The following is a 22,359-nucleotide window of genomic DNA, read 5'->3' as shown; positions in this document are numbered from 1 at the left end:
GCTGTTATTGTGGACAATTGCAAAAGCAGCTCAATAGTATGCAAGACAGACAGGCATTTATTTAATGGGCCATCAAAACAATTGGCATGATACTCTCTTTACATAAAGGATGGTCATTAAGCGGTTGCAGGTGGAAAACGGACTTGCCCCCTCCATTACGGGCCCTCCTGTGTTGTGTGCAATGTAACAGGAGGTGGCTCTCCAGTTTTCACAAGCTCAGCTATTGAACTAGTTTAAAAGCAATTCAGGCAATCTCAATGTCAACCCCCAATGTAAACTAAGTTAGGTAAAAAAAAAAACTAACAAAAAAACTAAACTAATTCACATCATGTGACACGAAATTATAACAAAATATGATATGGTAAAGTCACATGCCAGCAAAAAGGCCTCTGAACAGAATGCATTGCATAATGTGCCTCCTCCACTATTCACAGGTCACACGGCTTCCTGGAATACCCCTGAGATCTAAACCTTTCCTAAACAGCACAATCTCATCTGGGCTTTTCAAGGACAAAATGGCAAGACATGCACTATTTTTTAACCAATATTTGCACATTTTTAGCCCGTTTGGTCCTAAAAAAAAATCTTACTTGCCGGGTTTGTAACATCTGACTACAATCTGAACTAAATCAGTCTTCAACCTGCACCTTGCTAGACTGCATTAACAGCCTGAACAATCCCTGATGTATTAGTGGTGCAGAAAAGTATAGCCTATAAGACAATGATAGGTCGGGGTATATCTTCAAATAAGAATTAATTATTAACACTAAATTAATCATTAACTCCAGATTATAATCCATTTGATCCATTTCTCACTCAATATTCTTGAACACAGTGGCACTTGAGAAAACGCCACCTGGGGTCAGTTATGTACACAGAATGCCAGACCTGTTGTCTGCCAACAGTAGACCCACCATACGTTCATAGGAAAACATCATACATATTGCTTTTATCAGTAAAATAATGGTTGGTTTAGATCAAGGAAATGAATGCTACCAAATTTGACTTAGGGTGGTATTCAAAATCAAATGAAAAAGTAAGCATACTGGACTCTGGTGGTGAATTTTCTAGTTAAAGTAACATTGTGCAACAGTTTGACACTTTTTGAGGTATGGTTTTATGGGCAGCTAGTTTTGCTATCCTCAAATAAAGTTTGATAGCATATGGTCATCGAAGGACATATAAACACCTGTGTCTTTCCCACTAGCCATACAGGATATGCCCTATGTAGTTCTGTATACCGGGCTGGAATACCCTATAAAAATGGAAGAAAAGCTGTCACAGCATGACATTGCCAGCTTTACTGCCAAAAGACACCAGTTAGTGTATTGGCAAGCTTCTATCACTGCCAAGTGGGCTGTTGGTGGTGTTTGCATGGTTTTTTGCATACCTTTTAGTTAGTAAGCCTGCTAGGTTTGGAACAGAACTCCTTATTGCTGCTTTAAATGTATGTGGTTCACACGTCACCTGTTCCATACACTGAGCACAGCAACCTCAATGCAAGTTGCAACTTGACTGCTCAAGACTGTTTGATAGCAGTGCATCGGCAACGGGGAATGTGTGTGATAATGGACTTGTTAAAGGTAGTGCCATAGTAGATGCTTATATGTTTGGCTTCAACCATCTTGTCGTGGCTGTAGACAAATGCCAACAACCAGTCTATTCACCACCTCACCTCAGTTTAACTCCCTTGCCAGCTGCCATTCGTTATCGTTTGAATATTGACTGTAGTGGAATGAGGACTTGTGCAGAATGTCTGTTATTTGTTCAATGTGGCAATTCTGTTAAATATATAATCTACGCAACTTCACAATAACCTGCTGTGTTCCTTCACAGAGAATCCCAGGAAGTGTGTGTGAATGTGTATGTGTGGGTATTGTGTGTGTATAAGAGTTTGTGTGTGAAGTCATTTGTGTGTGTGAGTGGGTTGTGTATGTGTGTGTGTGTGTGTTTGTGATAGTTATCTGTGTGTCTGAGTGTGCTTTGTGTGTACGGGGCCATGTATTTAAAAGCAGGCCCACTCAGAGAGACTCTCAGAGACTTCAGGCAGAGGAAGGAAAAAGACCAACAAGATGAAGACTCTCATCGCTGTGCTCCTGTGCACTGCTCTGTGCTGGGACGGGCTTAACGCTCTGTGCCCTGAGCCCGCCACCCTGAAGGACGTCAACGGCGCCAAGGTCTGCGCCCGCATGTTCTCGGGCAGCAACGTCATCTACGCGCAGAGCTGCGGAGGCGACAGCCTCGATGCCTACCCCGGCGACGATATACCCACTATCAGCTTGCGTTGGAACAACCGCGTCTCATCGCTCGTCGTGAACCGCTTCTGCACCCTCACCGTCTATGAACGCTTCAGGAAGGAGGGCGCCAAGCGCAAGTTCGGCGCCGGCATCCAGTACCGCCTGAAGGACGTGCCCCAGGGGCTGGGGATCCTCCGCGACTGGGACAACGACATCTCTGGATACATGTGTGAATGCTAGCAGCAGAGAGGGGTTAGGAGCTATTTACTATCACTGGAGAGAGATTGATTGGATGGTGTGAGAGAAGGAGAAACGAGATAGAAGAAAGAAAGATGAATGCACTAGAAGACGAATGTGCTGAAAGATGCTTTTAAAAGTGTTCTGTTGTGTGGGAATCCAATAAAACTCTTCACTGATTATGATTTTTTTTGTCTCTTCTCTTGCTTTTATTTGAGAGTTTGTAATTGTGGAGGGGTCAAAGTTTCCCTTTTTTAATGGTACTGTTGGGGAGCAGTGAACTTCATGTAATTAAACTAATAACTACATTTAGCAGAAGCTTGCCGATAGTTGAGCTACATTCATATTTGCATACTGATTTGCACTGATAGTGACATTTTTTGCCATTTTTTTGTGAACTACTGAAACTACAAACAATTTTGGAATGGCTTTTTATTTTACCATTGTACCATTGTAGCTGAACCCCCTTTGACAAGGCCCACCATCTTTATTTCTGTTCTGACAAGTCAAAAGACATTGAAACGCCCAACTCGTCCTGCGTGAAGCACCTGCCGAATGCGGTCCATTATCTGGGACTCCTGGAGCACACTGGGATGGTAAGCACAGTGCACACTGACAGCTTTCAAACCCAATGCTATTGGCTAAGCCTGAGATCCCAACCACCTCTTACTCATTACTTCCATAATTAATAAGACTGACGGGTACGCTGAGGCCAACCTGAGGCCAACATTTCTGGTTGCATGTGGACACTGAACGACTCTACTGTAAGCTTGCAGAAATCACACAGGCCTTCAGATTGAGATGTGACCACCCCCTCTCTATTTATAAGTACAATGAAGCCTGTAATGTAGATAAAGCATGAAGGTACCGGTAAGAAAGGAACGTGTTCTTAATCAGTTGAAGGTCTGCAGGGTGAAGCTGGAGTGATGCTCTCCACTGGTTAGGGATTATTAGGGGTTCCAACATCAGCAACATGACAGAAGGCACCACATGAAAACACAGCACATTTAATCTAACAGACTAAAACAGAAATACCTGTATGTTTTGTACATAGTACCTGATGGCACAAACCATTTAGCAAGTTTTATGCTTGGCTTACTTAAACCCAGACAATCACACAGACGCCACCAGAGTTAAAAGTTAGGAGTTCTGAAGTTTGGAAAAACTCTGGTGTCTCCCAGGATTCAACCACACACCCCAGAGGCACCTGAGCACGTATGGCGTATCCCCCATTGCAGTTAGACTCGGTGAGGTCAGACTGAAAAGGTAAAATCACCAAAGTAATCAGTGAGGTTATAAGATTATTAAGAGACACCTCCCATAATCTACTTTTTTTTCTGTCTATCTTTCTCTCTATCTCTCTTCTTCACATTTTTTCTCTCCTTCTTTCAATATTTTCCCACTTCACTCTCTCTTTATCTCATTATCCATAGCCACTCCTGTTCACTCTTCTCTCCTTTCTTCTTTCAATTACTCTGTCCATCAATTCCAACTCTTTTTCCAACTTTTTTTCAGCCTCCTTTGACTAAACAGTCCTCTTTCCTCCATTCCATTTCCTTTACTTCCTCCATGCCATGTCTATATTCCACTTTATCCATTAATCATTCTAACACTCCTTCTTTCAGTCCATTATCTTTCCTATTTTCAGTCATTCCCTTTCTCTCTCCAACATCCATCCACATGTTCTTCTTCTTTCCCTCTCCAACTCCTCTTTCTTACACTCCATCTCTCTACTTCAGTACATTTTGTTTCCTTCTTTTAACCGTTTCACTCTCTCTTTACTGTCTTTATCCATAGCCACTCTTATTCACTCTTCTTTCCTCCTTTCACTCCTTTCTTTTCTTCTTCCTTTCTCAACTTTTGCATTTCATGCACTGGTATTCCCTTCGGGAAACTCTTACCTTACTTCTTCCGTTCTTAACTTCAGGAAATGCATATTCTAGTGTATAGGGTAAATTTGCTATTCCTAACCCTAAAGTACAATTGCTACATACTGTAACTTTAAGAAGACACTGGTTCGAGAATGAGGCCCAATTATAGGTTGTGGTATGTTTTCAAATAAGAATTAATTATTAACACTAAATGAAACATTAACTCCAAATTATAATCCATTTTATCCATTACTCACTCAATATTCTTGAACACAGTGGCACTTGAGAAAACGCCACCTGGGGTCCGTTATGTACACAGAATGCCAGACCTTGTGCCTGCTTATAGTAGACCCACCATACGTACATAGGAAAACATCATGAATATTGCTTTTGGTATTATAATGGTTATTTTAAAATCCAGGGAATGAATGCTACCAAATTTTACTTAGGGTGGTATTCAAAGTCACATGAAAAAGTAACCATACTGGACTCTGGTGGTGAATTTGCTAGTTTAAAGTAACACTATGCAACTTTTTGAGGTATGGTTTTATAGGCAGCTAGTTTTGGTATCATCCTCAAATACATTTTTATAGTATTTTTTCATTCATTTTAGTTAGTAAGCCTGCTAGGTTTGGAACAGAACTCCTTATTGCTGCTTTAAATGTATATGGTTCACACGTCACCTGTTCCATACACTGAGCACAGCAACCTCAATGCAAGTTGCAACTTGACTGCTCAAGACTGTTTGATAGCAGTGCATCGGCAAGGGGGAATATGTGTGACATTTCTATCTGTAGGCAAATGGTTGTGTTAAAACTGGAGGAAATACAGATAGCTATGGAGCTGTGGAGATAGCATGGAACCAGCTGTTGATCTTGAAAGAGTCTTTTGTACTTCAGCAAAATTCCTTGATGAAATCGCAGAGGCCTAAACTTTTTCAAGTTAGCTCGTTCGGAGTAAGAGACATGGCTTAGCGAACTAATGCATTTATTCAGACACTAGCTATGGTTACCTCAGCAGAGCACGGTCCAGGCCACAAGGCAGCGTCTTCTTCTGCGAGGAATGGTCCTTTATTACGAGGACAGTTTTCTATTGGCATTACAGAAATGTCCATACATTTATGGTGTAGAATTAACATATAAAACAAGACATAATGTTACGGGAGGGGGTGGGTGTGTCTGGAGGTCAAAGTGGAGGTCAGGCTTTGACCAAGTACTATGGCCAGGTAGGGCCATATAGATTATTTCATGTTTGGCTTCAACCATCTTGTCGTGGCTGTAGACAAATGCCAACAATTACAATCTAATAGCCCTTCCTCCAAACACACTAAAGCCAGAAAGCATGTGTGATGGCCCTCATCATAGAGAAAAAGGTCAACAGCCAAGCCTGATGGCTCTGGCCTGGTGCTATGCAAAATAAGAATGTGGGACTATTTGAGATGTAGTCTGGTGTGTGGAGTTATGGTCTGATATAAGAAATTCACCTAAATCTAACATTCTCCATAGTGTTAAAGCAAGATTATAATTGGTTTGTACCAGTATCACCATGCAGGTTATTCACTGAAAACACCCAAATGTTGTCTGGTAGGGAAGACTGTGACATGCTAAAGATATGATTGAGAGCGACAAGCTCCTGTTTTTTTGCAAACTTTCAAATCTAAGACGGTGTAGAGTTACAAAGAGGGCACTTCGTCTTGATATCAATCTGAAATCTCGTCAGAGATCAGTGGCTTCTGTCTTCTGACCATTCACCACCTAACATCAGTTTTACACCCTTGCCAGCTGCCATTTGTTATCGTTATCGAATATTGACTGAAGTTAAATGAGGTGTTGAATGTCTGTTATTTGTTTAATGTGGCAATTCTGTTAAATATACACTCTACGCACCTTCACAATAACCACCTGTGTTCCTTCACAGCGGTTCCCAGGAAGTGTGTGTGAAAGTGTATGTGTGTGTATTTGTGTGTATAAGAGTTTGTGAGTTAAAGTCATCTGTGTGTGTGTGTGAGTGTGTTTTGTATGTGTGTGTGTTTGTGATAGTCATCTGTGTGTGTGAGTGTGTACGGGGCCAGGTTTATAAAAGCAGGCCCACTCAGAGAGACTCTCAGAGACTTCAGGCAGAGGAAGGAAAAAGACCAACAAGATGAAGACTCTCATCGCTGTGCTCCTGTGCACTGCTCTGTGCTGGGACGGGCTTAACGCTCTGTGCCCTGAGCCCGCCACCCTGAAAGACGTCAACGGCGCCAAGGTCTGTGCCCGCATGTTCTCGGGCAGCAACGTCATCTACGCGCAGAGCTGCGGAGGCGACAGCTTCGATGCCTACCCCGGCGACGATAAACCCTCTATCAGCTTGCGTTGGAACAACCGCGTCTCATCGCTCGTTGTGAGCCCTTTCTGCTCCCTCACCGTCTACGAACGCTTCAGGAAGGAGGGCGCCAAGCGCAAGTTCGGCGCCGGCATCCAGTACCGCCTGAAGGACGTGCCCCAGGGGCTGGGGATCCTCCGCGACTGGGACAACGACATCTCTGGATACATGTGTGACTGCTAGAAGCAGAGAGGGGCTAGGAGTGATTTACTATCACTGGAGAGAGATTGATTGGATGGTGTGAGAGAAGGAGAAACAAGATAGAAGAAAGAAAGATGAATGCACTAGAAGACGAATGTGCTGAAAGTTCCTTCTCAAAGTGTTCTGCTTGTGTGGGAATTCAATAAAACTCTTCCCTGCTTGTGATTTTCTGTCTCTTCTCTGGTTTTTATTTGAGAGTTTGTAATTATGGAGGGGTCATAGTTTCCTTTTTTAATGGTAGTGCAGGGGAGCAGTGAACTACATGGAATTAAACTAATAACTACATTTTGCAGAGGCTTGCTGATAGTTGAGCTACATTCATATTTGCATACTGATTTGCACTGATAGTGACTGTTTTTTTGCCATTTTTTGTGAACTTCTGAAGCTTTTTATTTCACCATTGCTTGTTGAACCCTCTTTGACCAGCCCATCCACTTTTTATTTCACTCTTACAGCTTAGAGAGACTGCTCATGTGTCCAATGAACAAGAGATTCTGCTCTGACAAGTAAAAAGACATTGAAACGCCCAACTCGTCCTGTGTGAAGCGCTATCGCCAAATGCGCTCCCATGCTTTTACTAGGCCAACCCCCTTCACAGGAAGGCAGCGTTCTGTCTACGTCTGCAATACAGTGCGCATTGCCATACAAGCGTATACTTTTCCCTACCGTAACTAGCTAGCAACGGTGATGAACTTTGCAACAAACCTCAGAATATGGACAATTTCTCAGTCATTTGACTTCTATGAGTAAATTAGTTACAAACTCTCACATAAAAGAAAGAGAAGAGACAGAAAATCACAAGCAGTGAAGAGTTTTATTGGATTTCTTCACAACAGAACACTTTACAAGCATCTTTCAACACATTCGTCTTCTAGCGCATTCAGCTTTCTTTCATCGATCTCGTTTCTCCTTCTCTCACACCATCCAATCAATCTCGTTCCAGTGATAGTAAATCACGCCTAGCCCCTCTCTGCTTCTAGCAGACACAGTAGTATCCAGAGATGTCGTTGTCCCAGTTGCGGAAGATCCCAAGCCCCTGCCCCACTTCCTTCAGGCGGTACTGGATGCCGGCGCTGAACTTGCGCTTGGAGCCCCGCTTCTGGTAGCGGTCCCAGACGGTGAGGGAGCAGCCCCGGTTCACGACGAGCGACGAGACACGGTCGTTCCAACTTCTGGTGATAGTGGGAATATCGTCGTCGGGGTAGGCATCGAGGCTGTCGCCTCCGCAGCTCTGCGCGTATATAATGTCGCTGTCCGCGAACATGCGGGCGCAGACCTTGGCGCCGTTGACGTCCTTCAGGGTGGCGGGCTCAGGGCACTGAGCGTTAAGCCCGTCCCAGCACAGAGCAGTGCACAGGAGCACAGCGATGAGAGTCTTCATCTTGTTGGTCTTTTTCCTTCCTCTGCCTGAAGTCTCTGAGTGGCCCTGCTTTTAAACACCTGGCCCCGTACCAGAAAAAGCACACAGAGACACACCACACACACACACACACACACACACACACACACACACACACACACACACACACACACACACACACACACACACACAGATGATGTTAACACACCAACACACATGGACATACACAAAACACACACATACACATTCACACACACTTCCTGGGAACTGCTGTAAAGGAACACAGGTGGTTATTGCAAGGGTGTAGGTTTGGTCTCAGCATTGGTAGGGACACTGTCCGGCAGCCCCCCATATATTTAAAAAAAAATGTAGTTGATATTATGTTGATAAGGCAAACTTAATTAAAATATATTAACATTTTTGTACTTACTTTTTGAACTTGGAACTGATTTAAACATAATAAGACTAATAAAACCTCAGTTTATTCTGTATTCTGCACCGGAAATAAATAATAATAAATAATTGAATTAATAGGTAGAACCGTTCTCCACATTTTGTGCAAGTATTAACACCACTTCTTTTTGTTGTCCTTTTTTGGATAACCCAAATATGAGTATGATCTCACTTGAAGCCCTGGTGGTCCAGCTGCTGCTTCCTCAACCTGCATTACATCTGCACTGGATTTCTGAGTTTCCTGAATGCATTTCAAAATAATGCCTTAATGAACAAAAAGACCTAGCGAGAAGTTAATATGTAGGTAATAAAATTCATGGGTAACATTGACTGAATGTTAAAAAACAGCAATTTTATGCAATCTTTACCAAAAATAACAATTCAATAGCTCACCTGAACCCCTGATGCTAATTCATCATCACCCTGCTAGCTTCATCTGTAACTTCATGCTGCTGTTTTTCCTGCACAGTTATTCATCAGTTTAACACAGACACTAACCATGATTAGTTGACTTCTGACATTGGTTGAGAGATTACAGGGAACAGAGATAGCCTTATTACTATCCAAGGGATCATATAGGCCTGCTTATCACCAGTTAATATCACTTTTGAGTTGCTAGCCTGATGGTACTAGGATAAACTAGCATGGTCCCATTATACAGGCAGGTTAGCTTTATCCTTCTGGCTTCAACAAGACCAGCTGCTGCTAACACACTAGTCGAGAGATTGCAGACGCTAGGGATAGATTGAATACAAGCAGCTGGGACTCCTCAAGCATCCTGGGATAGTTAGCAGACACAGCTTTCAAACTCAATGCTATTGGCTAAGCCTGATATCCCAACCACCTCTTACTTGTTACTTTCATAATGTATATGACTGACGGGTACGCTGAGGCCAACCTGGCATCTCACAAAACATTTCTGTTTGCATGTGAACACTGACATCTCTACTGTAAGCTTGCAGAAATCACACAGGCCTTCAGATTGAGATGTGACCACCCCCTCTCTATTTATTAGTACAATGGAGCCTATAATGTAGATAAAGCGTTAAGTAAGATACGTGTTCTTAATCAGTTGTAGGTTTGCAGGGTGAAGCTGGAGTGATGCTCTCCACTGGTTAGGGATTATAAGGGTTTCCAACATCAGCAACATGACCGAAGACACCACATGAAAACACAGCACATTTAATCTAACAGACTAAAACAGAAATACCTGTATGTTTTTTACATATTTCCTGATGGCACAAACCTTTTTGCAAGATTTATGCGTGGCTTTCTTAAACCACAGCAATCACACAGACGCCACCAGAGTTAAAAGTTAGGAGTTCTGAAGGTTAGACATTTGGAGAAACTTGTCAGGAAAATGCCAGGAACCTTATATTCACAAGCTCCTTCCAGTAAAATGTTACATGAATATGGCCAGGAAGACCTGAACGGTGTTGAAAGGGACGACTTGGAGTGCAGTATAATGGGTGTAATAAACAAACCACTGAAAACCCTTAGTGAGCCTCACATACCAAGCGGTTTTAGCTCCTCATCTTGGGCCTGTTACGCCCCTCTACACCCCTACTGCCTTTGTAGTGGCAGTGCAACAGCCTTTGGGTGGTGAATGGGCATAACTAGCTTGATTGTCCACAACTTGGGAGGTGACATCAAACATGATTCTGGTGGGCGTCTGAGATGGACTGCTTTTGAAACCGATATTGATTAATACAGTATATATGTATATAGCCTATCGATAGCAGTGTTTTCCTAACACATCATCCGTCACATGCTATTATTAGGCCAACACCCATGACAGGAAGGCAGCATTCCGTCTACGATACAGTGCACATGGCCATGCAAGCGTGTACTTTTCCCTACCGTAACTAGCTAGCAACGGTGATGAACATTGCAGCAAACCTCAGAATATGGACAATTTCCCAGTCATTTGACAACTATGAGTAAATTAGTTACAAACTCTTAAAAAAAAGAAAGAGAAGAGACAGAAAATCACAAGCAGTGAAGAGTTTTATTGGATTCCTACACAACAGAACACTTTTACAAGCATCTTTCAATAAATTCGTCTTCTAGTGCATTGATCTTTAACTTTCTTTCTTCTATCTCGTTTCTCCTTCTCTCACACCATCCAATCAATCTCTCTCCAGTGATAGTAAATCGTGCCAAGCCCCTCTCTGCTTTTAGCAGACACAGTAGTATCCAGAGATGTCGTTGTCCCAGTCGCCGATCAGCCCCTGCCCCGCTTCCTTCAGGCGGTACTCGATGCCGGCGCTGAAGCTGTGCTTCCTTCCCTTCTTCCAGATGAGGTCCCAGACGGTGAGGGTGCAGCCCTGGCTCACGACGAGCGATGAGACGCGGTTGTTCCACTGCAAGCTGATAGTGGGTATATCGTCGCCGGGGTAGGCATCGAGGCTGTCGCCTCCGCAGCTCTGGGCATAGATTATGTGGCTGTACGCAAACATGCGGGCGCAGACCTTGGCACCGTAGACGTCCTTCAGGGTGGCAGGGTCAGGGCACTGAGCGTTAAGCCCGTCCCAGCACAGAGCAGTGCACAGGAGCACAGCGATGAGAGTCTTCATCTTGTTGGTCTTTTTCCTTCCTCTGCCTGAAGTCTCTGAGAGTCTCTCTGTGGCCCTGCTTTTATAAACCTGCCCCCATACCAGAAAAAGTATACTCACGTACACAGATGACTATCACACATATACAAACACATATAAAGTACATTCACACACACTTCCTGGGAACTGCTGTATAGGAACACAGGTGGTTATTGCAAGGACGTAGGTTTGGTCTCAGCATTGGTAGGGACACTGCCCGGCAGCCCCCCCCCCCCCCCCCCCCAAATAAAAAAAGTAGTTCATATTATGTTGAACAGGCACATTTTATTAAAATATATTAACATTTGTGTACTAACTCATGGAACTTGAAACAGATTTAACCATAATACAAAAAAAACTTAAATACAAAACAGTATTCTGCACCGGAAATAAATAATAATAAATAATTTAATAAATGGATAAAAACCTTTCTCCACATTTTTTGCAAGTATTAACATTACTGCTTTTTGTTGTCCTTTTTTGGATATCCCAAATATGAGTAAGACCGCACTTGAAGCCCTGATGGTCCAGCTGCTGATTCCATAACATGCATTACATTTGCATTGGATATCTGAGTTTCCTCAGTGCATTTCAAAATAATGCCTTAATGAACAAAATTACCTAATGAGAAATACATGCAATGCATTTGTTTTTTCTGAAATATTTTTTTTTAAATATGTAGGTAATTGGTTCAGGTTTTATTGAGCGATACTAGCCCTACAACATCTGTACTGGGTTTCTGAGCAATGAAATAATGTAATCAATAAATTATATGGTATATATATTTGGGCATCACAATTTATAGCACCTTTTTACTACCTACAAGTATAACATTTATTCTCAAAATAGCCAGTGTGAATGATAAAACATGAGAAACATTGTCTAAACAATGTACAAAAAAAAAACAGCAATTTAATGCAACCTTTTCCAAAATGGACAATTCAACGCCTCACTGAATTTATGCTGCTGTTTTTCCTGCCAAGTATTTCATCTGTTTAACACAGACACTAACCATGCTTTGTTGACTGCTGACATTGTTCCCTGTAATCTCTCGACCAGAGTTAGCCGAATTACTATCCAAGGGTTCATATAGGCCTACTTATCACCAGTTAATATATCTTTTGAGTTGCTAGCCTGCTGGTACCAGGCTAAACTACCATGGTCCCATTATGTGGGAAGATTAGCTTTATCCTCGCTTCAACAAGACCAGCTGCTGCTGCTGCTGCTAACACACTGGTCGAAAGATTCAAGACGCTAGACACAGATTACAAGCAAAAGTTACTGCTCTAGAGCAGGGGTTCTCAAACTTTTGAAAGCAGGGCCCTCCCAAAGCTGGTTAGGTAAGGGATAACGGCCGACGAGCTGTGCAGTTCTACGAAGTTAATGGACGCTGCGGGGCAAAGACGCGGAGCGGAGTGGTGTTGGTCCGCGAAGTCCATTAACTTATCTCCCGTTTACAACATCCAAAAATGTTTTTATTATTATTATTATTATTATTTAGAATTTCCTCTATCTTTAGGAAATTTAATATGCATAACCTGATGAATTCTTGATTTGAAGCCTAGTGCTCCCGTTAGAGAAAGTAGTGCCTGGAACCGGCTGTTTTTAAAAAAAAAAAACGTTACGTTGGTTGTCAATGGTAACCATTCAAGAGTATTGATATGGAACGGCGATTTAACTTTTCTACTGGGACTACGTCCAAGGTGTGCGGTTCCACGAACTTAATGTACACCCCATTAGCCAATCAGAAAACAGTATTTCGTTCCAGAGGGAGATAAGGGTAGTTGGTGCCCCCCCTACCCTCCGCCGCTGGCCTTTAGCAGCTGCACTCTATCCTATCATTATTTTACACGTGTTGCGCGGCTGGCAAAATCAGTGTTTCGGCAATTGTATGGGGTTTGCCAAGCTTAGCAATTCCATGAACAACTACATACGATGCCTCCAGACACTGCTTGGAGACAGTGCTATGCTTGGAGATGGTGGTTTGTTGTGGCTGGAGGCCATCACGTTCATTCCAGTCCACAGGCTTCTCTTTCAGGTCAGGGTGTTTGGTGTCGAGGTGCCTTTTTAATTTGCATGGCTTCATGCTGTCATTTGCCAGCACCTCGGCACACAAAACACGTTGAGGCCGTTGCTCAGTCGTGCCAGCGAAGGTGAAACCAAAGTACAGCTATCAAAATCAACTTCTGAAACCATCACTTTAATTTTTGTGCAACACCCTCACATTGTTAACTGTTTTACCACTGACAACATACTACAATTTGGGGTTTGTGCTGAGCATTCTTACTAAGGGAATATACTGTCAGAAAGTATTTGAAAGCTGAAACTTTGTATACAGTAAAATATTGTAGTTCTTTTTATGTCATGCTAAACACATATTCTAAACAAGGACCTGTCAACACCATTGATTTACATTTGTTCTACTGTGTACAAAAAGGCAAAGATTCTGACACAAAAATATTTATTGCAGAAATGTTTCGAAGTAAAAATGGCTTCAATAAACAGTAAAAAGGTCAAATCTGTTCTGCAGTGAACATTCTCCCCCTGCCACCAGTGTGGGCCAGTTTGTTGATTCTGTAAAAATAATGCAATAGGTAACTTTAGTGAAACTACAGCACTGCATTGTATTGTGGCAACGCACTTTATAAAAGTATAGAAATGGTTGTTGCCAAGAGTGCAAATACAGTAAAACACAGTACAGTAAATTGACTGTAAAGGCCAGCAAAGTGTCATTGCCGAACGTACAAACAATTGATGCCACAGCATGATGGCTTAGGTTTGGCTGAACAGGGGCCCCTCTACCTCTACCATGGCCTCTTCCTTGTCCTCGTCCTAGTCCTTGCTGAGGTTGTTGGTGGCAGCCTCCTCGATCCATGCTTGCTATCAACTTCAATCTATTGACCTTTTTTAGAGGTTGAGAACTACTTGATTAGTTGTGCACAGAGAGTTCACACAGGTGCTTATGAGATTGACATGTCAACAAACCAATCATGCCTCTAGGAAGCTGTTTACCTTATGAGTAGTAGTAGCATGCTAACATTAGATAAGTGGATCAGACACCTCGCAAATCCTATCAGACGTATTTTTCAGTTCCAATAAAGGGTTTTTTACATTGTACAGTGTCTATTTCTCCGTAACTTTTAAAAAATCTAAGAGAAAACTTTTAGGTACAAATGCGACCATCTGCGGAGTTTCGTACGTCATCTTTTCTTTTTGAGCTTCCCGCTCTTCAGACGTGAGCATAAACACGATCTGATTGGCTAGAGCCTGTGCTGTCTGTTATGCATGAAAGGCAATATGATTGGCTGATGCATGCATTGCCTCTGGAAAAATTGAACATTTTTCAACTGTTTCCAAGCAATGCATGAAACGCAACACAAGGGAACACAACAGAGCCACAATTCAGTTTGGCAAAGGATGACGTCACCCCATTCAAAGTGAATGGGGATGTGTCAACCTTGGCGGATCAACTTATTCCAACGGTTACGTGTCACTCACTACACTATTATAAGGGTCTGACAGCATGGAGAGGATCCCTAGAGAGAGATAAGCCGCGTCAGTTTACCTCAATAACTGTGAAAATGAGAGATACCCGCGTCAGCTTACCTCAATAACTGTGAAAATGACTGTTTGTACAGCCTGTTTAAGCTCTCTCTTCTTCCAGTCTTGACATCAACCCATTAAGTGCCTGGAGTCGTTTGGCCTACCGTGTACTGCTGGAGTGGGCACTTAAAGTAGAGCGCCTCCTTTCGATAATTGACTTCAGGATTTATAAGGGCCACGACTTTTGTGGTTGCTGGTTTCTGTTCTCTAGTTCATTACTGGACTGATTTTGATCATTAAAGCAACATTACTTAACATTTTGGGTGGACCCTGAATGCTATTGCACTATGTAACTTAGGTTGCGACAGGGCGCGACTACGTAATGCTTTATGGCACTACCACACACAACAACAGCTAGACACCTCTGCCAGCTATACGAAAAAGTAAGCACAGTATTCGTTGCATGACATCATGGCAGAGGCGACAAAGAAACTGAGGAAGACATTGTCAAAGGAAGTGAGGAAGAGAAAAAGTAACCGAGCAAGAGACCGAACAAGAGTCCATCTCGGACTGGCTTTTACTCACTGGGCAATCAAAACGATTGGCATGATAGTACCCTGTACATAAAGGGTGGTCATTGAGCTGCCACCAGGGTCAGAGCTGACAAGCCCCAACCATTACCTAAACACAATACAAGAAAGGCTAGCAATGGTGATATTGTGCAAGCTCATCCAAAAACCAATTTTCGGAAAAGAACAGTGCTTTACAGAGCAAGTCAAATTTGGAATGAATTGCCTCAAGATATCCGTCAAGAAAAAAGCAAAATATCCTTCAAAAGAAGAATAAAGGGGCACTTTTCTTAGTGGTTATTTGGACAGTGCTGTTTGTAGGAACACTGTATGATTTCATTCATGTTGTCTTGGATTACTATCAAGTATTCTAGTTTAAACTGTAGCCTACTGTTTTAGTTATTTATTATACTGTATTAATAATTGCTGAACTTTTGTGATGTATTATGTATACTGTTATTATAGTTGTGTATGTATGAACTGTATTTTAATACACTTAATAGTATGACTTGTAATGTGGATTTTATGTGGACCCCAGGAAGATTAGCAAACTGCTATGGCATAAGCTAATGGGGATCCTTTAATAAAATAAAAAATAAAAATTACGGGCCTTCCTGTGTTGTGTGCAATGGCTAACTCCTTTACCTGTCAATAAGTAGCAGGAGGTGGCCCTCCAGTTTTCACAAGCTCAGCCTTCTTTCTACTAGCTGTGAACACATAAATAGGCTTGTAGGAAGTGTAGGCAACACACCTCATCTACCATAGCATTAATGAGAAATGTTCATGCATAGCCTACCACTGATATAAAAATATTCCATTTAATCATGGCCTGTTGCTGTTGCGCTTTCAAACATGGGGTTGCAGCTGAAATGGCTGTTAGACATTCTCCTTAACACAATGTTATTATATGTATACATTCAGCCTAGGGAGTAGCTCTTACTTGATTAACAGAAAGTAGTAACGGGTCAATTTCATAACAGTAACCCCCCTGTAGGCTATAATAAAAATGAACTAGTTAAACAGCAATTCAGGCAATCACAATGTCAACCCCCAATGTCAACTAAGTTAGGTTTTAAAAATAATAATAATGATAATAATAATTCACATCATTATATATACAAAATATGATAAAAAGCCACATGCCAGCAAAAAATGCCTCTGAACAGAATGTATTGCATAACGTGCCTCCTCCACTATTCACAGGTCACACGGCTTCCTGGAATACCCCTGAGATCTAAACCTTTCCTAAACAGCACAATCCCATCTGGGCTTTTCTCAAGGACATAATGGCAAGGCATGCTATATTTTTGTTGTAAACAAATCTGACCTCAACTAAAACAGGACTTCAATATTTATCTTTTATAACACCTTTTACCTATATTTGCACATTTTTAGACACTTTGATGGACTCACCAGCACTGGTGAAAAACAATGTCTTACTTGTCAGTTTTGTAACGTCTGACTAGTGCAGTCTTCAACCTGCACCTTGTTAGGCTGCATGAACCGCTTGAACTCTGGTCTGAACACTGTTCCTGTCTTTTTACTTGTCAGAGCAGAATCTCTTCTTTATACACATGAGCAAGCGCGGCCTCTTGCAATGGTACAATAGAAATAAAAAGCCATTCCTTTACTTTTATGACCCAAAACTGTTTGTTAGCTGTGTTTTTCTTTTCAAATGTGCTATACAAAGGCAGATTACTTGACTTGACTGAAGATCTAATATGAGCTGGGTTTTTTCACATTTACATGATATGAAGTCATTTGGCAGATGCCTTTGTCTTGGATTTAGTTTAATGTGGCAATTCTGTTTAATATATATACTCTCCGCAGTGGGAGTGAATACACAAACCACCCCTTCACAATAACCACCTGTGTTCCTTCACAGCGGTTCCCAGGAAGTGTGTGTGAATGTAGATGTGTATGTATTTGTATTGTCTGTGTGCGTGTGTGTTTGTGTGTATAAGAGTTTGTGTGTCAAAGTCAGCTGTGTGTGTGTGTGTGTGTGTGTGTTTTGTATGTGTGTGTGTGTGTGATAGTCATCTGTGTGTGTTTCTGGAATGGGGCCAGGTGTTTAAAAGCAGGGCCACTCAGAGAGACTCTCAGAGACTTCAGGCAGAGGAAGGAAAAAGACCAACAAGATGAAGACTCTCATCGCTGTGCTCCTGTGCACTGCTCTGTGCTGGGACGGGTTTAACGCTCTGTGCCCTGAGCCCTGTAAGCAGGCGTTTGAATGAACGACAATGTGGGGGGCGGGGTCCTGCCCGTCCGCCGGCTTAAACGTCACTACACCTGTGTTGCATGAAGCAATTGCTAAATGGGGATATAAGGGGTTTGTTTGTATAGGAACAGGAGGTTAGGGACAGGAGATACGATTGAGCTCCAAGCCGAGGCCTGCTGTGCCAGGACGTGGGTGAGTGATGCGTCACGTGAAAACATGATATGTAACAATTGGACGTAGTGCGTTAGACTATAGTTGCGGGTGGCGAAATACTGGTCAGTGTACCACCGTTTTACCCCACGTCCGGCAGTCGCGGCGAGGAGGCCAGCCTATCAGGTAGTATTGTGAGTACCTAATGTTTTGTTGTTTTCCGGGGGAATTGTGTTCCCCGGCGGGTTTCTTTATGTCTGTTAGTGTGTTTATGTGTGAACAGGAAGCAGAGCAAGCTCATGTCCCGTGCAAAGTGCCGTGTCTGTACTGAGGAATAGGAGGGGATATATTTTGCCTTGGTTTGCTGTGCTTATGCGTGCTGTGGACGGGATGGGGATGAATTTGACTGGTTTTAACTGGTTTTACTTGTTTGTACTTTGCCCATCTGAAACACAGATGAATTTGCTGTGTATGTGATGCTAATTTATAGATCCATCTGTTCCTGTGTATAGGCCTACATCTCATGTTATTTATCTATTTATTAATCAGCACTTAGCACTTTACATCGATGTGATGCATGTTCCGGCCACTGCTCTCTCCTCAAGGTGCTTTTACAAAGATAAATAAAAGTCCTTGCTTTTCCATACTTCTTGGTCTGCGTTTGTCTTGATTCAGTGCCCAGGTAAATTTGTCCAAATAGGTAACCTGCAGGGGGCAGCAATTAGGCTGGTAAATAGCCCCTTTACAACTTGCCTCCCTGAAGGACGCCATCGGTGGCAAGGTCTGTGCCCGCATGTTCGCGGACAGCGACATCATCTACGCGCAGAGCTGCGGAGGCGACAGCCTTGATGCCTTCCCTGACGACGATATTCCCACTATCCCCTGGCGTTGGAACAACCGCATCTCGTCGCTCGTCGTGAACCGGGGCTGCACCCTCACCGTCTGGGACCGCTTCAGGAAGCGGGGCATCAAGCGCAAGTTCAACGCCGGCATCCAGTACCGCCTGAAGGAAGTGGGGATGGGGCTTGGGATCCTCCGCGACTGGGACAACAACATCTCTGGATACATGTGTGAATGCTAGCAGCAGAGAGGGGCTAGGCGCGATGTACTATCACTGGAGAGAGATTGATTGGATGGTGTGAGAGAAGGAGAAACGACAACGAAGAAAGAAACATGAATGGACAAGAAGACGGATGTGCTGAAAGATGCTTCTAAAAGTGTTCTGTTGTGTGGGAATCCAATAAAACTCTCCACTCCTTGTTATTTTCTGTCTCTTCTCTGGTTTTTATTTGAGAGTTTGTAATTATGGAGGGGTCATAGTTTCCCTTTTTTAATGGTAGTGCAGGGGAGCAGTGAACTACATGGAATTAAACTAATAACTACATTTAGCAGAAGCTTGCCGATAGTTCATCAACATTCATATTTGCATAATGATTTGCACTGATTGTGACTTTTTTGCCATTTTTTGTGTGGCTAACTACTGAAACGACAAGCAATTTTGGAGTGTCTTTTTATTTTACCACTGCTTCTCTACTGTAGTTGAACCCTCTTTGACCAGCCCACCCACTTTTTATTTCACCCTCACAGCTTAGAGAGACTGCTCATGTGTCCTATGAACAAGAGATTCTGCTCTGACAAGTAAAAAGACAAACGCCCACTTCATCCTGCGTGAAGCGGCCTCGCCGAACGCGGTCCATCATCTGGGACTTCTGAAGCACACTGGGATGGTAGGCACACTGACAGCTTTCAAACCCAATGCTATTGGCTAAGCCTGAGATCCCAACCACCTGTTACTCATTACTTCCATAATTAATAAGACTGACGGGTACTCTGAGGCCAACCTGGCATCTGACAAGCCATTTCTGTTTGCAAGTGGACACTGAACGACAATCACACAGGCCTTCAGATTGAGATGCAACCACCCCCTCTCTGTTTATTATTACAATGAAGCCTATAATTTAGATAAAGCATGAAGGTTACCGGCGGTAAGTAAGGAACACACCTCATCTACCAGAGCAATAATGAGCACTATTCATGCCTAGCCTATCACTGAAATGATTGTTAGATGTTCTCCTTAACACAATATTATTATATTTATACATTTAGCCTAGGGAGTAGCTCTTACTTAATTAACATACAGTAGTAACAGGTCAATTTCTTTATTGTTTGACTGCATCAACAGCTTGAACTCTGGTCTGAACACTGGGCCTGTCTTTTTCCTTGTAAGAGCAGAATCTCTTGTTTATAGGACACATGAGCCAGAGCCGTCTCTCTAAGCTGTCAGGATGGATGAATGAGGGGTTTTCCCTCCTAGGCTGGTCCAAGGGGGTTCAATTACAGGAGGCCCACCACGTACATAGGAAAACATTATAAATATTGCTTTTATCAGTAGAATAATGTTTTTTTTTAATCCAGGAAATAAATGCTACCAAATTTGGCCTATGTCTGTTTTTTTGTTTAATGTGGCAACTCTGTTAAATATATACTCTACGCAGTGAGAGAAAAAACACAAACTAGCCTTCACAATAACCACCTGTGTTTCTTCACAGCGGTTCCCAGGAAGTGTGTGTGAATGTGTAAGTGTGTGTATTGTGTGTGTGTGTGTGTGTGTGTGTGTGTGTGTGTGTATAAGAGTTTGTGTGTGAAAGTCATCTGTGTGTGTGACTGTGTTTTTTTATGTGTGTGTGTATTGAATGCGTGTGTGTGTGTATGTGACAGGTTGTGTGTGAGTTTGCTTTTTCTGGTACGGGGCCAGGTGTTTAAAAGCAGGCCCACTCAGAGAGACTCTCAGAGACTTCAGGCAGAGGAAGGAAAAAGACCAACAAGATGAAGACTCTCATCGCTGTGCTCCTGTGCACTGCTCTGTGCTGGGACGGGCTTAACGCTCTGTGCCCTGAGCCCGCCACCCTGAAAGACGTCAACGGCGCCAAGGTCTGCGCCCGCATGTTTGAGGACAGCCACTACCTCTACGCGCATAGCTGCGGAGGTGACAGCCTCGATTCCTTCCCCGGTGACGATAAACCCGCTATCACCAGGCGTTGGTTATACCGCGTGTCATCGCTCGTCGTGGCCCCGGGCTGCTACTTCACCGTCTGGGACCGCATCAAGAAGGAGGGCAATAAGCGCCAGTTCAGAGCCGGCATCCAGTACCGCCTGAAGGACTTGTCGAATGGGATGTTCGGCAACTGGGACAACGTTATCGCTGGATACACGTGTGGCTGCTAGAAGCAGAGAGGCGCTAGGCACGATTCACTATCACTGGAGAGAGAATGATTGTATGTTGTGACAGGAGGAGAAACGAGATAGAAGAAAGAAAGATAACGATGGATGCACTAGAAGACGAATGTGCTGAAAGATGCTTGTAAAAGTGTTCTGTTCCAATATCCAATAAAACTCTTCCCTGCTTGTTATTATCTCTTCTCTGGTTTTTATTTGAGAGTTTGTAATAATGGAGGGGTCATAGTTCAGCTCTTTTAATGGTAGTGCAGGGGAGCAGTGAACTACATGGAATTAAACTAATAACTACATGTAGCAGAAGCCTGTCGATAGGTCATCTATATTCATATTTGCATACTGATTTGCACTGATAGTGACTTTTTTTTGGCATTTCTTTAGTGTGGTTAACTACTGAAACGACAAGCAATTTTGGAATGGATTTTTATTTTACCATTGCTTATCTACAGTATTTGAGCCCCCTTTGACCAGCCCCAACCAACTTTTTCTTTCAGCCTGACAGAGAGAGATGGCTCTTAGTTGTGTCCTATAACATTTCCCTGTGTTGTACTCTGCATGTAGGTCATCCCAGCCAAAGGCATCTGCCAAATGACTTCATGTCATGCAAAAGTGAAAAAATACAGCTCGTTTTAGATCTTCAGTCAAGTCAAGTCACCTGTCTTTGTAAAGCACATTTAAAAAAAACAACAGGACTTGACCCAAAGTGCTTTCCAGTCAAGGCAATTGCAATTGTATGAAAACATAAATAAAACGAATGAGTCAAAAGTCAAGACAACAACAACAAAAATCACAAGAGAAATGACCATAAAAGGAGAAGAAGACAAAAATACTAGAAGATAAATAAATAAACAACACAATAACCAGCTAACAAACAGTTTTGAGCAATAAAAGCAAAGGAATGGCTTTTTTATTTTTATTGTACCATTGCTTCCCTACTGTAACTGAACCCCCTTGGACCAGCCTAGGAGGCAAAACCCCTTTTTCTTCCACCCTGACCGCTTAGAGAGACGGCTCTGGCTCATGTGTCCTATAAACAAGAGATTCTGCCCTGGCAAGTAAAAAGACAGGCCTAGTGTTCAGGCTATTGATGCAGTCTAACAAGGTGCAGGTTGAAGGCTGCTTTAGTTAAGGTTATACTAGTCAGACGTTAAAAACATGATGAGTAAGACAAGAGGCACATTTTCTAAGACCAGTGCTCAAGTCGGTCAAACAGGCTTATAAAGTGCAAGTTAATTATGGGTTTCCGTGTTGTTTTAGTTGTAGTCAGATTTGTTTTCAACAAAAAGATTGCATTCCTTGCCATTTTGTCCTTGAAAAGCTCAGATGGA

The 22,359-nt window shown here is 42.7% G+C and overlaps 6 protein-coding genes across 6 annotated transcripts; 4 read left to right on the top strand and 2 right to left on the bottom strand.

The window, feature by feature from the left end:
• Nucleotides 1-2,072: 2,072 nt before the first annotated feature.
• LOC308377950 (syncollin-like) lies at nucleotides 2,073-2,477 on the top strand (the record flags this gene model as incomplete). Its single annotated transcript, XM_080854732.1, has 1 exon — nucleotides 2,073-2,477. One exon carries the CDS (start codon nucleotides 2,073-2,075, stop codon nucleotides 2,475-2,477), a length of 405 nt encoding a protein of 134 aa, XP_080710858.1.
• A 4,010-nt stretch (nucleotides 2,478-6,487) lies between these two features.
• On the top strand, nucleotides 6,488-6,892 carry LOC308362716 (syncollin-like; the record flags this gene model as incomplete). Its single annotated transcript, XM_080835443.1, has 1 exon — nucleotides 6,488-6,892. One exon carries the CDS (start codon nucleotides 6,488-6,490, stop codon nucleotides 6,890-6,892), a length of 405 nt encoding a protein of 134 aa, XP_080691569.1.
• Nucleotides 6,893-7,886: 994 nt separating this feature from the next.
• LOC308379849 (syncollin-like) lies at nucleotides 7,887-8,291 on the bottom strand (the record flags this gene model as incomplete). Its single annotated transcript, XM_080857111.1, has 1 exon — nucleotides 7,887-8,291. The coding sequence occupies one exon, from the start codon at nucleotides 8,289-8,291 to the stop codon at nucleotides 7,887-7,889; it is 405 nt and encodes a 134-aa protein (XP_080713237.1).
• Nucleotides 8,292-10,900: 2,609 nt separating this feature from the next.
• On the bottom strand, nucleotides 10,901-11,299 carry LOC308363548 (syncollin-like; the record flags this gene model as incomplete). Its single annotated transcript, XM_080836352.1, has 1 exon — nucleotides 10,901-11,299. The coding sequence occupies one exon, from the start codon at nucleotides 11,297-11,299 to the stop codon at nucleotides 10,901-10,903; it is 399 nt and encodes a 132-aa protein (XP_080692478.1).
• A 6,268-nt stretch (nucleotides 11,300-17,567) lies between these two features.
• Nucleotides 17,568-18,878, top strand: LOC308375620 (syncollin-like; the record flags this gene model as incomplete). Its single annotated transcript, XM_080851785.1, has 2 exons — nucleotides 17,568-17,643; nucleotides 18,535-18,878. The coding sequence occupies 2 exons, from the start codon at nucleotides 17,568-17,570 to the stop codon at nucleotides 18,876-18,878; spliced, it is 420 nt and encodes a 139-aa protein (XP_080707911.1).
• A 1,745-nt stretch (nucleotides 18,879-20,623) lies between these two features.
• Nucleotides 20,624-21,022, top strand: LOC308362771 (syncollin-like; the record flags this gene model as incomplete). The annotated part of the gene is made up of 1 exon (XM_080835498.1): nucleotides 20,624-21,022. The coding sequence occupies one exon, from the start codon at nucleotides 20,624-20,626 to the stop codon at nucleotides 21,020-21,022; it is 399 nt and encodes a 132-aa protein (XP_080691624.1).
• Nucleotides 21,023-22,359: the final 1,337 nt, after the last annotated feature.

The sequence above is a fragment of the Sprattus sprattus genome (genome assembly GCF_963457725.1).
Source record: "Sprattus sprattus genome assembly, chromosome: 1".
Classification (NCBI taxonomy): Eukaryota; Metazoa; Chordata; class Actinopteri; order Clupeiformes; family Clupeidae; genus Sprattus; species Sprattus sprattus.
This window is presented reverse-complemented; position numbering and strand designations above follow the sequence as displayed.